The sequence below is a fragment of the Sander lucioperca genome, chromosome 9, assembly GCF_008315115.2.
Source record: "Sander lucioperca isolate FBNREF2018 chromosome 9, SLUC_FBN_1.2, whole genome shotgun sequence".
Lineage (NCBI taxonomy): Eukaryota > Metazoa > Chordata > Actinopteri > Perciformes > Percidae > Sander > Sander lucioperca.
In genome coordinates, this window is record NC_050181.1 from 25,972,319 (window position 1) to 25,987,480 (window position 15,162).

Below are 15,162 nucleotides of genomic sequence, written 5' to 3' on the forward strand. Positions count from 1 at the left end.
TTGAATGAATTCCAGTACACATCTTTTGGTTATATATGTGATATACAGTATATAACCAAATAATGTTATGTGTGCTAGCTTTGGTATAGAGGATCTTTGGTATGATTTATCTCATATAATATATCCAACCATATTTCTCTTTAACACTTCTGACGCCCAAACAACAAAGGAAGCGGCCCAGAAGACTTCTTGGTGGCGTCAGCTGTTGCTGCAGTGTATGTTTCACAGAAAGAGCCAATGTAGCTTCATATTCACCTGTCAGGACCCGATCAGAGTACTAACATAGATCGTTGTTCTAGGTTTGCACTATTAAACCATGAAGGTTTGTCTTTCCTCCAACAGAGAAGGCGTCGCGTCGCTCTGGCTGCAGACAACAAAAAAGAAAAGAGGAACTCTCGAATGTTGATAAATAAATGAATGAAGGGTATGATCATGTAAATGTTGGTTTTGGGATAAATGTGTTATTAAATTTATTTGTTGACATCAGCCTTCCCAGGGACTACAGGTGGAAATTAGCACAAGTGCTACAACCTGATAAAATGCATCTCTCCTGTCTAAGGTTAATGTATATTGTACATTGTCCCTGTTTTAAATAAATAAATGCGAAAAAAGTACATTAAAAGTGTCGATCATTTTTCTTATATTCACTGTTCAGTATAATTTTGAGACTGACGTCCCCGGAAAAACGCTCCCAGACGCTGTTTGTACAAGCAGCAGTGACAAGCTATTTTTACATTTATAGTGGTGTCGCCCTCTAGTGGCCATATTAGTAATGACGGGAGCAAAACAGGAAGTAAAGTAGTCTTGCATTACCAGACCTTCCTCCACAGCGCTCCAGAGGAAGGTCTGGCTAGTCCACACAGCATTCTGGGATGGGAGAAAAACGTGCTCTGGTTTATTGGCATTTCTTTAAACCAATCACAATCGTATTTGGCGGCACTAAGCACCGGAAGGAGCAACGGTGCCTCTGCAAAATAGGCTCGTGAGGAACTTGTTTTGCTGGAACATGTGCTCGTTCAAAAGTAGTTTTAGTCATGCAACAGAAAACTTAGATTGGACAGATAGTCTAGCTAGCTGTCTGGATTTACCCTGCAGAGATCTGAGGAGCAGTTAACCATAGTCCTCAGAAATCCACCAGAGGTTAGAATGCCAACACAAAGAAAGAGGAAGGTGACGGACATCCCGCCGAAATTAGGGACATCCGGAGGAATTTCCGGCGCTAATTTATGAAACGCTCCTGTGGGTCGTTTTAGAAAGGAGGAACAAACGACTCATATTGTCATATGGTTTGGAGGACTGGTTGAACTCACATGTACAGTGGTGCTCATAAGTTTATGAAACCATGATAAAGGTGACTAAAAAGAGGAATAAAAAAATCATCTTTCGGAAATTGATCTTAATGCCTTAATTAAAAAAAATGATATATATTAATAAATGTTCTCCCTTAAAATACAGGGGGCATAAGTAAGTACACCCCTATCTTAAATTCCCATAGAGGCAGGCAGACTTTTATTTTTAAAGGCCAGTTATTTCATGGATCCAGGATACTATGCATCCTGATAAAGTTCCCTTGGCCTTTGGAATTAAAATAGCCTCCCCCACATCATCACATACCCTTCACCATACCTAGAGATTGGCATGATTTTATTTCAGTTAGCCTAATAGCTGGTAATAGGTTTGATTTGCATTGAGAGATGATTTTATGGAAAGTATCCCATGCCAATCTCTAGGTATGGTGAAGGGTATGTGATGATGTGGGGGTATGGTGAAGGGCATGTCATGATGTGGGGCTTTTTTAATTCCAAAGGCCAAGGGAACTTTATCAGGATGCATAGTATCCTGGATCCATGAAATAACTGGCCTTTAAAAATAAAAATCTGCTTGCCTCTATGGGAATTTAACATAGGGGTGTACTTATTTATGCCCCCTGTATTTTAAGGAAGAACATTTATTTATTTACGATACATCATTCATTGGTGTCCCTAAAGGTTGGATTTTTCCTAATTTTTTTAATTAAGGCATTAAGCTCAATTTCTAAAAGATGATTTTTTTATTCCTCTTTTTAGTCAACTTTAGCATGGGTTCATAAACTTATGAGCACCACTGTATAAACTACTTTACTGCCGTGTTATCTTTTTAATTGTAAATAATATGTAGAAAATGGATTCTTAAATATTTCCTTTTAATATATTATTTGTATAACGTTTAATTTGTGAGTCTTTTTGTGTGTTCTGCCTATATGCTGATGACAGCGATCTGTTTCTTCTTCTTCCAGCAGCAGCTCTGCAAAAGTGAACGAGACAAAGACGCAGGACAAGCGAGGATGCAAGGACAAGGTGGTGCAGTTTAGCTACTGCATCGAGCCGCTGGACGACTTGATGGTGGCACAACTGACGGACTTCAGTGCCATCCTGGACGCGCTGAAGGAGCAGAATCTCGCCGGGTAACCCAAAAACTGCCTCCACGTTCTCTAATCTCCTAAATCTCGTCTGGTAGACAACCAAAGTTCGGCTTTAAAAGCCCAGTTTATTTCCTTTAACCTTATCATTTGTATTTACTGCAGATTTTGAATTTTTTTCTTTTGAATTTTGTTTTCCAGCTGATTATAACTGTAAATGAAGGTGTTTTCATGATATTTCTAATGTTAACAAGCATTAGAAAATAATTTTAACTTTTAGTTTAGTTGCTGTGAAGTGTCAGTTTGTGTTTAAATGCCTATCGCGACAGATTCCAGTGTTAGAGCTTTTCAATTTTAAATATGTTTTCCATGGTGTTTTTGTGCAGCCTCTTGACATGTTCATTAACCATAGTTTTGTGTTTCTTGTTCCGTAGCCCCACAATAAAAGATAAACGCTGCATTGAATTTATAAATTTAGAGGGCTGCCGCGTCGACTGCTTCGGGTGAGTACATCTGTACGTGAATCAAAGATGTAACGAGGAATTTATCCATCAAATCAAACGGTCTTTGGTGTTTTTTGCCCCAACGTCTCCTCCCAGGCAGCGCGGCAATGGTTATGTTTAGGGTTAAGGTTAGGATAAGCTGCCTGGAAGGCGCCGTTGGAGGCAAAAAACACCATCGAGCAAAATCAAACTGACATATGTGTTTTGACCGGCTGTGTTAGTGTGTCAGGTTACCAAACATTGGGCAGAGCTGCTACATGAACTCCAGCCTGCAGAGTCTCCTGATCCTGGAGGACTTTATGAGGGACATCAGCCGCATGGAGCGGGTCTGGAGATCAGTCCCTGAGGCTCAACTGATGAGGTACGGCAGCCCAAACCACAGACTGTTTAACTAACACATTCTCAGTCCCATCGCGTCAAAAAGCGATACTTGGTCAGGTGCCTTTGGCATTTGTTATTGACGCAAAAAGTCCTGTGTTGCCACCACCATCCATCCACCACCCCAAAAAAAACGCCTTACGAGGATTTTCGGTCCTTTGTACTACTAAAGATTCTCTGATTGCAGTTTCTTAAATGTGAATATTTTCTAGTTTCTTCTCACCCATGTGACGGTAAACTGAATATCTTTGAGTTGTGGACAAAACAAGACATTTAAGGACGTCATCTTGGGCTTTGGGAAACACTGATGCACATTTTTCCACAATTTCAATACACTCATGCTCATGTCAATCCTCAAGTTTCTCGACAAGGAACCAAATGAACAGATCTAACAGTAGAAATGTGTCAGTTTTTTTTTCTCTCATTCTCTGCAGAAGATTGATGGAGATCAGGGACACTCACACCTCCACACACTCCCAAACTAAAGCCCCCATCCTGCATTCATTTCTGGAAGCAGTCTCACTCCAGACTCCCGAGTTCAGGAACATTCTGCAACATGTGAGTCCTCTGCTGTCATGTTTTGTTGTTTCACCCAGTGGTGAAAGAAGAAGTCAGATCCTTTACTTAAAGTGACTATATGTAACTTTTAAATGTTTCTGAAACTGTGTAATGTTCCATCTGATGGTCATAAATGACCTGTAACAGCAAACAGTGAAAATAACACCAATTTTATACAGTTTTCATTAATGCCTCTGCCCGGGGCCAAGTCACAAAATGATTTTCGGCAGGTAGACGGCGCTACAGAGCACACATTCTGACGGTTTACAGATTACTGCTGAACACAGGAAAAGCCTGTGTTATTGAGTATGCAGGTAAACGGTAGCAGGATATTTCTTTGTAAAGGCCTAATTCTTATCTGCTGTAGTTATGGCTGATACTGGGGTAGGGCCATCACAGAAAAGAAGGAAATTAAACGAAGATAACTAAAAGGGAAAGTGAAAGACAACAGCGATAACGTGAGTCACACTTGGTCGGGCTTTCAACAGATGGAGACAATTACAAATTCAAAAACATCCCTGAATTGGCCCTCATGTATGTAATATGTCTATTTTATTCATAAAATAACTTTAGATCTTTACTTTAGCCAGTAGCCTAGATTAAATTACGTCTCCCTTCCATTTAATGCGGATATTTTATTGCTTTCAGTCCATGTTTGTGTTGGCTTACTATTTTCTTTTCCCTTGTCCCTCTGTACTTGTGTAAAGCGTCTGTGGGTTTCATGAAATGCGCTATATTAATCTAAGTTATTACGTTGGTTGCTAAATTCCTAATGCATTGGCTGGTGACACAGTGACAGGAATAACGTTACCCGGTTTAGCTCAGGAGACATCCAAAGTAGGCTAAGTTACCATATGCAACACTTGAAATGCAACAATGCATCTGTAACGTATTCTCTTATTGCATCTTAGACCTTTACGACAGCAGGTGTGTTAAAAACCCTACCACTTTTATCCAAAGGGGCCACTGAAATCAACACAAACTGAAAGTTACACATAGCCACTTTAAGTAAAAGTACTAATACCACACTGTTAAAATACTCAGTTAACCTCCTCCTGATATCGTGCTGTGTGTATTAACTCCAGGACGCTCATGAGTTCCTGACCTCGGTGCTGGAGCAGATGAGGAGTCTGGCCCCTCTGCTGCAGGAGGCCGCGGCGCGCATGGGCCGACGTTACACCTGCCCTGTCGAGGACCACATGGTGTTCATGATGGAGAACACCAGGACGTGCAAGAGGTGAGAGTCACACACACGTGGTCACCTTGTTCTAGTCTGGAAATAGCGCTGCTCCGGTTCAGCTGTGGTACAAAGTAGGGCTGCAACTAAACATCATTTTCATTGTCCATTAATCTGTCAATTTTTTTCTAGATGTGATGGATTAGTTGTTTGGTCTATAAAATGTCAAACTATGCTGCAAGTAGTTAGTAGTTAGTTTGGAAGTGTGTGGAGGTGTAAGCGTCCCTGATCTCCATTAATCTTCTGCAGAGAATCAGAGAAAAGAAAGGAGACAATTCTGCTGTTAGATCTGTTATTTCAGATGTGGAGAAACTTGAGGATGACATGAACGTGTGTGGGTGTGTGGGTGTGTGTGCGTGCGTGTTTGGGCCAGGGGTTGATGCATAGACTGTATAAATGAAGCCAAAACATCTGGATCTAGAGCTGCAACTAACAATTATTTTCAGTCGATTAATGTGTGGATTAGTTTCCGGATGACTGGATTAGTTGTTTGTGCTATAAAATGTTGATCAAAGCCCAAGATGACGTCTTCAAATGTCTTGTTTTGTCCACAACTCAAAGATATTCAGTTTACTGTCACAGAGGAGAGAAGAAACTAGAACAATATGCACATTTAACAAGCTGACAGAGTTTAATTTAATATTTTATTTTTGTATTTATATTTGTACAAAGTTGTGTTCTTTCAATTAAGTCTTGAATAATGTTGTAGCATTATTCTAGGTAAGTGAGTTAATCATTTCTTTTTTCATGGCTGCATGCTTGCATGAAAGGTGCTATATAAAATAAAGTTGAGTTGAGTTCTGTATTTTAATGTGTGTTGTCCCTTTAATGTGCAGCTGTGGGGCCCGGTCAACGAAACAGGAGGAGTTCACTAACCTGCCTCTGGACCTGGTTTCTGGAGTCACTGTGGACGACTTACTCCAGGAGTACCTGAAGTTAAGATCCACCTGGTGTCGCAGGTCTTTCCATTCCTTTTGAATGGGGGTAGTGTGTTTAGGCCGCAGAGGGGGGTTGCCGCAAGGGGGACACTTAAAGAAACGCAGCGTGCCCAGACACGCGAGGAGATAATTTCGGCAGGGGGTGTTAGGGTGGGGTCCACGGTCCATGTACAGTCTAAAGATACTATGTTACACAGGCTCTGTATTCTGCAGACCACTCTACCTTTGTCTCCTTTTAAAAACTCACTCGCCCCTCCCCTCCATGAAGTACAGCTGAGCTGACGGTGCGTCTCGCTAGTACTCGGGTGTTTGGGGTTGGGCGATTGAAAAAAATCCAAAATTCTCTTTTGAGACATTGCTAAGTAGCGCTGATAGATATAGTAGAAACTCATTCGTCGTTGTGTGTGGGGCTGTGAGTGTGCGTGCATGCTATGCGTAGGCTGAATCGCAACCGCGTCAAGACAAATCTGATTGGCCAATACACACTGAAGATAAATTAAATACTTTTTAAATTACTAAAATTATCCCACTCTTCATCCCACACCCCAAACATGACATACAAAATGTCGTGGAACAGAAACAACAACCAGAGATATTTATAAGCTATACATTTTATTGTCATCGCAGTTTTAAAGCTTCGCCACCAGGGGGTGCTACAGCACCTGCAGCAACCCCACTCCCCTTTGAGCTATGGTTTGAGGGGGTGTGAGAGTCCCGTACAGGAAACAGGAAACATCACTGCCTCTATCTCTGCCACGACAATGTTTTAAAACACCAAAACACAAGCACTGAACTGCCCGGGAGTTTGTGTAATAGTTGACAGTAGATAGAAGTTTCACAGCGCTGTGCCAGCCCCCCAAAAAAACGGAAGAAACAACAATAATCCCAAAGCAAAAGCTCTCCGTCTCGCCTGTGACTCATACAATCGTACACCATGTGTGCTCTGCAGGTGTAGCCCGTTAATAGATACTTTTGCGGCACATCTGCTCCAAGAACGGTCGGCATTCGGTATCCTTCCAATGTAGCTAAAGCGCAACAGTCTCACACACAGACACACACACACACACACACACACACACTAGAGTGCGGATCCGGCCACATTTTTCTGTCCGAGCCCGGCCCGCATCCGACAGAGCAGTAACCGAACCCGACCCGAGCCCGACACAGTTAAAATCTAATTTTTTTCTGGAAAGCCCGCTTTTATTCCGGAAAGGTCAACAGATGAGCGCATCAGCGGTTGTCACAGCTACATAAACAAATTTTCGCGTACAGGAAGACAGATATTAGGGTAATATTTTTAATTTATTTTAATCGCAAAAACGAACCTGTGCATCAAGTGAAACAGACCATTGGCTACCTACATAATAAGCTTTTTTAAATTTAAAATGTTCAATGCCTTATCGCGCTGATGTGACCGAGCCCGACCCGAACCCGAACATCATTTCTAAATATCTGTCCGACCCGAGCCCAGCGGGACCCGACGGTACCCAACGGGCCGGGCCTGGTATCCATCCTCTAACACACACACACACACACACTGCCGCTCACTGCTTGTGTTATCTCTGTTCTGTTCTGCAGGAAACAGAATTAGAGTTCAGCTGTGAGTGCGGAGGAAAGACATCTAGTTACAGATCGTCATTCAGCACAAAAATAATCTTTAAAAGAAAAGATTCATAATAATCGTACAAAACACAACGTCCACACTATCAACTCAACATTTATCCTTTTCTTATCCTTTCCTTCAGAGTGCTCATCTTGCAGCTGAAGCGTTTTCGCTTCTCTCCGTTCCTCGAGCTCAAGAAGGCCGATGACCCGGTCACGCTGCTGAGGGACCTGGTGGTGTCCTCTGCACAGGTAAAGAAACAGAACTTAACCCTTGTGCCTCACTTGAACCCTCTGAGGTCTAAGGGCATTTTTAGATATCTTCTTGAATTCTCCTTTATAGGGTTTTTGCTTATAACCTGATCCCCGTGTGTTTCATATCAAAATGTTAAGAACAAACTCAGCTTTCTGTATAGTGACACCCCAAATTGTTCCAGAGCAATGTGTAAAGAGATAATTATTTTTCAAATCTCTGGTGAAAACATACCTACACTTAATTGTTTTGGTGCTTGAAATGAGTTTACAAAAGTCTTGGCTTCACAAAAGTAGCATAACAGTGAAAACTCACCGGCGCATCTACTGACGCAGCAATGTTTTCAGTGTAGTGTCCGGCAGTGTTGGGAAAGATCACTTTCTACATGAACTAATTCAAAGTTCAGTTCACAAATTTTTAGTTCAGTTCATAGTTCATACTTCAAAATTTTGAATTAAGTTCACAGTTCCAAAAATGAACTAGTTCATATTTCTTTTTTTCCATATATTGCTGCGAGCTATTATTTTTCAAAATTATTGTCACAGTCCATATAAAACTACAGACAGCAATTATTTTATCAGTTTTAACACTGAAACTATGCGTCAGATTTATTTGCTTGCACATACCTTGAAAGGCTAGCCTGGTGCTTCAGTTCAATGTGCCGTTTCAGGTCTGCTGTGGATGTGACTGAAGTGCGGATTTTCTTTTTGAAAGCCGGTGGGCAAAGTTTGCACAGAAACTTGTTTAAATGATCATACGACGCCTCCTTGCTGCTTTGTCGGGTCCATGCTGCTGTCGCCTCCATGCTGCTTTTTGTGTTGCCAGAGTGGGTGTTTTTTCCGCTACATATTAAGGCCTATTTACGGTGTGTTTTAGCCGGGTTTTCGCCTGGAAGGCTCTATAGAAATCTGCCACCCTACTGAACGAAGTAAAACTGAGGTAGCGTGCCGTTCACATACACCAGAATGAACGAGTTCACAGTAACGTTCATCAGGCAGTAATACAGTACGTTCAGTTCACGTTCGCCCAAAATATGAATGAGTTCATGAACTATTGTTCAATGAACGCGTTCAGGCACAACACTGGTGTCCGAAGTCTCATTTGGTCGTTCCCTATATACAGTCACTTATTAAAAACATTACATAGGGACTAGTGAGTGAGGGAATGAGGGAACGGTTTCCATTACAGCTCTTGTTATGGTTTCATGCTTCAGTTTCCTGTTTTACTTTGTAGTCCCTGTTTCTCCTGTGTCATGTCTTGTTTTACTTCCTGTCCTGTGTTTTTTCCCGCCTTTGTGATTGTCTGCCCCACCCTGATGTGTCTCACCTGTTCAGCAGCCCTCATGTCACTTGTCCCTCGTTATAATCCTTGTTACCTTGTGTATTTAATCTCTGTCTGTCTTTGTCTGTTGTCCGATCGTCGTCATGATTGTCATTCTCTGCTGCTTTCCCTGTGCAGTTATTTCCTTGTGGTTTTTTGCTCTTCTTAGTTTTCATTGTTTTGATTTTTGTTTGGATCTCAGCTGCCAGTTTTAGGACACATTTTGCTTGTAGCTTTTTTTTTTTTTATTATTTATTAAACCTTTGAGATCTGCCTGCTGTCTCCTCGTCTCCATCTGCCTTTTGGGTCCAAGCCTGCTATTATATACATAAACCATGTCAATATATTCAGACATTATAAGAAAAATAATGTGTTTTAAATGTTAAAGAACATAAATATGTTCTAGTATGAACATGAAAATGAGCATGATAAGGGATAAGTCTCCCCCAATATTTAGAAGAGAGATATTTGTCCCCCCCTTGAAAATATGAAAGACAACCCACTCCCCAAAAAAGGTAAAAATTAACCGTTCAGGGGCTCAAAACGTGTATGGAAAACAAGAACTTTGCTACGTCGGGAGGGGGTTAAAGAACATAACAGTAGCGTGAAAAATAAAGAGATTTAAACTTTGGAGCTTTTGGCTTCAAACAGGGTTTCCGCGGGGTCTTAAAAGTCTAAAATATAAAAAAAAAATTATAAATTTTAATAACAGGTTTGGGATTTTTCTACGTCCATGTAACGCTACCTGCTCTTCTTTTTTTGATTCCGCACTGTTGTAGTTCTTTCTTGCGTTAGTCCAAATATAATTTGCTGTATTACGACTACAAATGAAACCAAACATGCAACTTATATTGCAGCCAACCAGCTTTCGTGTTATTGGTGCGAGTCTCTTTCGAATTGCACCACAACCATAAAACTGATTTTATTCTTCAACTATGAGGAAGTGCAAGTTTAGCAATACTTGGCTTGAAAAAAAACTGAAATTAGGGCTTAAAAAGTCTTGAATTTGAAAATTTTGAAACCTGCAGAAAGGATTTGTTGTTGAGATATTCCTAAAACATCCCAAAACACGTGTGCTGTTTTGAATATGCAGAAAGTCTTGAACAAGAGAAGGAGAATGATAATTTCCTTTACATACAAGACATTTGCACCATAACTTGATGCAGAAAAAGCATAAATTGTTGCATAAATAATTAACCAGAATGCAGAAAATTTTGTTTTTGACGCTCAATATTGAAACAAAACCTATGTCCTTGTGTGTGAAGCTAAACTCTTCTAAACTGTGATCCTTCTTAGGGCGGCAGTTGCTACAGTCTGATCAGCACCATCAGCCGTTTTGGCTGCACAGAAAGAGGTAAGAGACTCACACACTGAAGACTGAATGTGGCCAACTGTTAGAGATGTTAAAGAGTAAGATCCTTTTTTTGTTTAATGAGAAACAGACCCAAAATCGCTATCGCCAATCTCCATTTAAATATAAAATAATTTTATCATTGTGAAATACACTTCACTCAAAGTGGACAGAAACAACATGAAACTGTCAAAAGCCGTCTTGGTTCATCTTTCCACTGTTCCAACAATCGGCACTCTGGTTTGGTTGAAATAAACCCTTAATTCACCCATTTATATGTGGAAATATGCTGGCTCTATACACGCTAAAAGTAGTGTTTATTTACAAGGAGTCTGGTGGAGTTCGGCGATGGTGATTTCGGGGCGGTTTCATGTTAAACAAAAAGGATCTTACTCTTTAACAAAAATGTCTGGAATGTAGGGATCCTTTCCATAATGTTGTCAGACACTGTCAGCACTTTTAGTGGATGCTAACTGACAATGCACAAATGCCCCAAGTACAGGTGGCTTGATACTGGACTAATTTCAAAAAATGTCACAAATAAAACTGGTTGAAGTTATCCTTTAACCTTTATAACTTCCACTGTGTCTTAAAGTGCTCATATTATGCTTTTTGGCTTTTTCCCTTTCCTTTATTGTTTCATATATCTTTTTTGTGCATGTTATAGGTTTACAAAGTGAAAAAGCCCAAAGTCCACCCCAAAGGGACTTACCATCTCCAACAGAAAACACTGTTCACTAACTGACAAACGTGCATCACTTTGTAACACACGTTAAAATGCTCACCTAGCTGCTAGGGTTGCACGCCCTCATACTCTGCTTCTGACTGGCTAGTAGTCCTTACCTAGGTACTGTCAGGGCACGCCCTCATACTCTGCTTCTGACTGGCTAGTAGTCCTTACCTAGCTACTGCACATGTGCGATTCCCAACAAAGATGTAATAGAAGTGAGAGGTCTCACTCTGTAGCTAAAGCAGAGACCTGAACACAGGGTGAAAAGAGGAGCTGCAGCAATGTGTAGTACATCAAAAATAGTGTATAGTGAAAATTAAACCATGTAAACCTATTCTGATACAACCTCAAAATACAATTATGAATCCTGAAAATGAGCATGATATGAGCACTTTAAGATCAGACGTGGAAAGTTACAAATTACGTTTACTTGCTGTAATTGAGTAGTTTTTTGTGTACTTTTACTTAAGTATGTTTTGTTTGAAGTATTGTACTTTTCTACATTTTAAATCATATTCGTTACTCAGTAAATAAAAAAGGCCTCTAGCGTTGTTTTGTATGTGTCGACAAACTCAAAACGAAACGCTTTGTGCCCTTATCGAATCAACTGCAATTTAATTAAATAAGTATAAGTTTAATTAAGATATTACAAGTATAAATATAAAAAAGTATCCTTCTGCTGTTAAAAAGTAACTTAGTAACTTTTACTTTTAGTAAATTTGAAATTAACTACTTTTTACTTTTACTTGAGTAGATTTTTTTAGTTTTACTTGTACTTAAGTAAAGGTTCATCAAAGTAATAGTACTTTTACTTTAGTAGAACATGTTGGTACTCTTTCCACCTCTGCTTAAGATGTTGACAACAATGACAATCTCTCTCCCAATAGGACACTACATTTGTGACGGCGTTCACCCCGACGACAGTCCAGATGATCCGAGCGACCGCTGGCTCAGCTTCAACGACTCTGTCGTCTTTGAGACGACCGGCTCTATGGTCTGTGAGCACCAGCAGCAGGAAGCCTACATCCTGTTCTACAAGAGACATGTACAGAGACAACACCGTGACTCAACTCAGGCTGCATTTACATTGCTACGTTTTGGTTTTTAAGCAGAGTTTTGAGCGAAAAGCGATCTCTGTGTGTTTTTAGCTGCAGTAGAAGAACTAATCTCTGTTTAAACTAACACGCCCAAACCAAAATATCTCATCGACATTCTCGTATACTGGGCATAAACAGGAGGCAGCGTGTATACTCCGTCTGTTGCTGGTAGTTGTCATGGTAACACTGGTAGTTTCAGAGAACGAAACATTGTGACCCAATCGGGCGGCGAAACATTGGCGTCAGTGTCGGTGTTGCCAAAGGTCTCAGTTTGCGGCCGCTGAGACTGCAACACAACCCCGCAGATTCCAAACCAAAACGGGTCACAAGTGTTTCCAAATGTCTCCGGTTTAGGGGAGCGGAAATACCAGAGCAGGGGGAATGAGAGGGGGAAACGCCAGAGCAGGGGGAATGAGAGGGGGAAACACCAGAGCAGGGAGAATGAGAGGGGTAAACACCAAAGCAGGAGGAATGAGAGGGCAAAACGCCCTCATACTCTGCTTCTGACTGGCTAGTAGTCCTTACCTAGCTACTGAGCATGTGCGACTCCCAACAAAGATGGAATAGAAGTGTGATGCCTCACTCTGTAGCTAAAACAGAGAGCTCAACACACAGGGTGAAAAGAGGAGCTGCAGCAATGTGTAGTACATAAAAAATGTAGTGTATAGTGAAAATTAAACCATGTAAACCTATTCTGGTAAAACGTGGCAATGTAAATGTAGCCTCAAGTTCAGAAGAGACCGAAGTCTTGCAAAGATTTTAGTGACATTCAATGAATTCCACAGCAAGAGAGATTTTTTAACCGGTTTGTACGTCATAGTACGAAAATGTTTGCACACCAATTATTAGATATCCACGAAACCAGGCAATGAAACTGGCTGGTCACATGACACTGGCTACAAAGCTCCGTCGTATAAGCGGCAGTTGGTAGTTGTGTTTAGCCGTCAAAAGGTGACTGTGAGCCGGGTACAGAGCACCTCCAGATGACCGTCCTTTCAGGGGCCATGGCAGTGGAGTTTAGCCGAGAAAAATGGAGCGCCATTCAGAGTTTAGGCACCAAAACAACTGGTTAAGTTTGGGAAAAGGATCGTGGTCTCACGAGGAACGAACACGTTTCCTGGATGAAAGTCTTTTGTTTTCTTCCTGGGAAGCGAACGCTGCTCCCCAGCTTGAAAGCGCCGTGTTTTATGACCCAAACATCCACCACGATCTCCTCCCAAGCAGCCCATAGCGTTCTTATATAGCAGCGGTTAATGTGATGCTGACAGCAAAAAATACATAAAAACATACGAATTACAGAGCTTTACTTTTACGTAGCTAGATGTACGAATGGTTTATATGTAGGGCTTGGCAGCAACCAAATTGCTTCCTTAGTATCGAGTATCGTAATATACCTCGTCGTTCAATACCAAAGAGTAAATCTCATCAGCGTCAGTGAGCCAATAAGCACGCAGCATGCTTCTACCAAGATCTAATAATGTCTGTGATTGGCTGTCTAACGTTACACGTCATAGAGACACGCAGGAAAAACTCTACGTTACACAGAGACGGGACTCACGTAGTAGGAGCTGAAAATACATAAGATTTGTGCCGTAATGTGTAATGTTGTATTTTCTTTTTGTTTTATAAAATTGGTATCAAAAAAAGTATTGTTAAAGAACCGGTATCAAAGTCACGGTATTGGTATTGCAACAGTTTAAACAATACCCAGCCCTATGTATGAGTATGAGAACAGCCTGAACAGTGTTAATGGTAGGATTATTGTCTTCAGGTGTAGGACAATGGGGGGAAGCAGGGAGCTAAAACGCTCCAGGAGCCACATGACGGGAGCCAGGATCATTATTATCATGATGGAGCCCAAAGGAGCCACCGCGGGGAGAGGAAAGGTAAGTCTGTCATTCTGTGTCATCACTCTACATATGTGAGGAAGGTGGATGTGGACGACGGAAGAAGCAGACGCCCCGTGGCCAGGAACAGCTGTAGGTCCCCCTACCCTGAGGCGGCTAACCCCCCCTCCCCGTCTCCGTCCCTGTCTCCCAGAGAGCCTGGTTTCCTCCCAAGGTTCCTCCTTCTCAGAGGGAGTTGTGCCTTGCCACCGTTGCCCCACACTTGCTGGACAGCAGGACGGACCCGACTCAGAACATGTAAATATGTTGTCCTATAATGTGCCAGCGTTTTGGCTTGCTCTCTGGGGAGAACCGTACAAAGAAAGGTACAGAAAATAAATACTGTTAATCTGTGGATTTTGTTGTTTGTTTTTATTCACTTGAACAGGAAGTTACACAGGTGTTTGGATAGATACTCATTTTCTATCCTATCCTATCTTCACAGCGCTGTGTCAGGGGAAAAAACGCTCTGTATTTCTTTAAGTCAAGTCATCTTTATTCATATAGCACATTTTAAAACAACAGACGTTGACCCAATGTGCTTTCCACTCAAGGCAGATGACTTACGATCTGCCTCAATATACAGGTAAACAACATTACAGAGATAAAAAGTAGACTCTCCCCTCTTATGTCTAAGCTGTCCTGTCATAATAAAGGCCTAAAAATGCCACATAAAAAAACGGGGCTACCAAACTACCTAATTTTAATTACCCAAAAATGACATGGATGATTCCATACATCGCGCTTCGCAAGTACAACGAAAGAACGGATCTCTACTTTCATTGAATTTTGGGTGTGTTTTTTTTTTAAAAACCAGACTGAACGTTGACATATACCCTTCTGCAATTATCCTTCCTTTAATAAAAAAAAGAGTTTAAATAATTCCTAATTTCGGTATTAGGTATAATTTC

The 15,162-nt window shown here is 41.1% G+C and overlaps 1 protein-coding gene across 1 annotated transcript; it reads left to right on the forward strand.

The window, feature by feature from the left end:
• The first annotated feature begins 316 nt into the window (after positions 1-316).
• On the forward strand, positions 317-14,503 carry LOC116045162 (ubiquitin carboxyl-terminal hydrolase 37-like). The gene is made up of 13 exons (XM_031292684.2): positions 317-322; positions 2,253-2,443; positions 2,833-2,901; positions 3,131-3,262; positions 3,714-3,837; positions 4,923-5,074; positions 5,911-6,033; positions 6,962-7,020; positions 7,591-7,612; positions 7,758-7,866; positions 10,484-10,541; positions 12,156-12,313; positions 14,137-14,503. Exons 1-13 carry the CDS (start codon positions 317-319, stop codon positions 14,140-14,142), a joined length of 1,209 nt encoding a protein of 402 aa, XP_031148544.1. The 3' UTR covers positions 14,143-14,503.
• Positions 14,504-15,162: the final 659 nt, after the last annotated feature.

Bases quoted from the DNA above. Each gene is read 5' to 3' on its own strand.
- LOC116045162 (XM_031292684.2), top strand. The intron at 6,034-6,961 runs GTCTTTCCATTC...TGTGCTCTGCAG, and splicing joins AGATCCACCTGGTGTCGCAG to GTGTAGCCCGTTAATAGATA. The intron at 7,021-7,590 runs GTATCCTTCCAA...TCTGTTCTGCAG, and splicing joins CCAAGAACGGTCGGCATTCG to GAAACAGAATTAGAGTTCAG.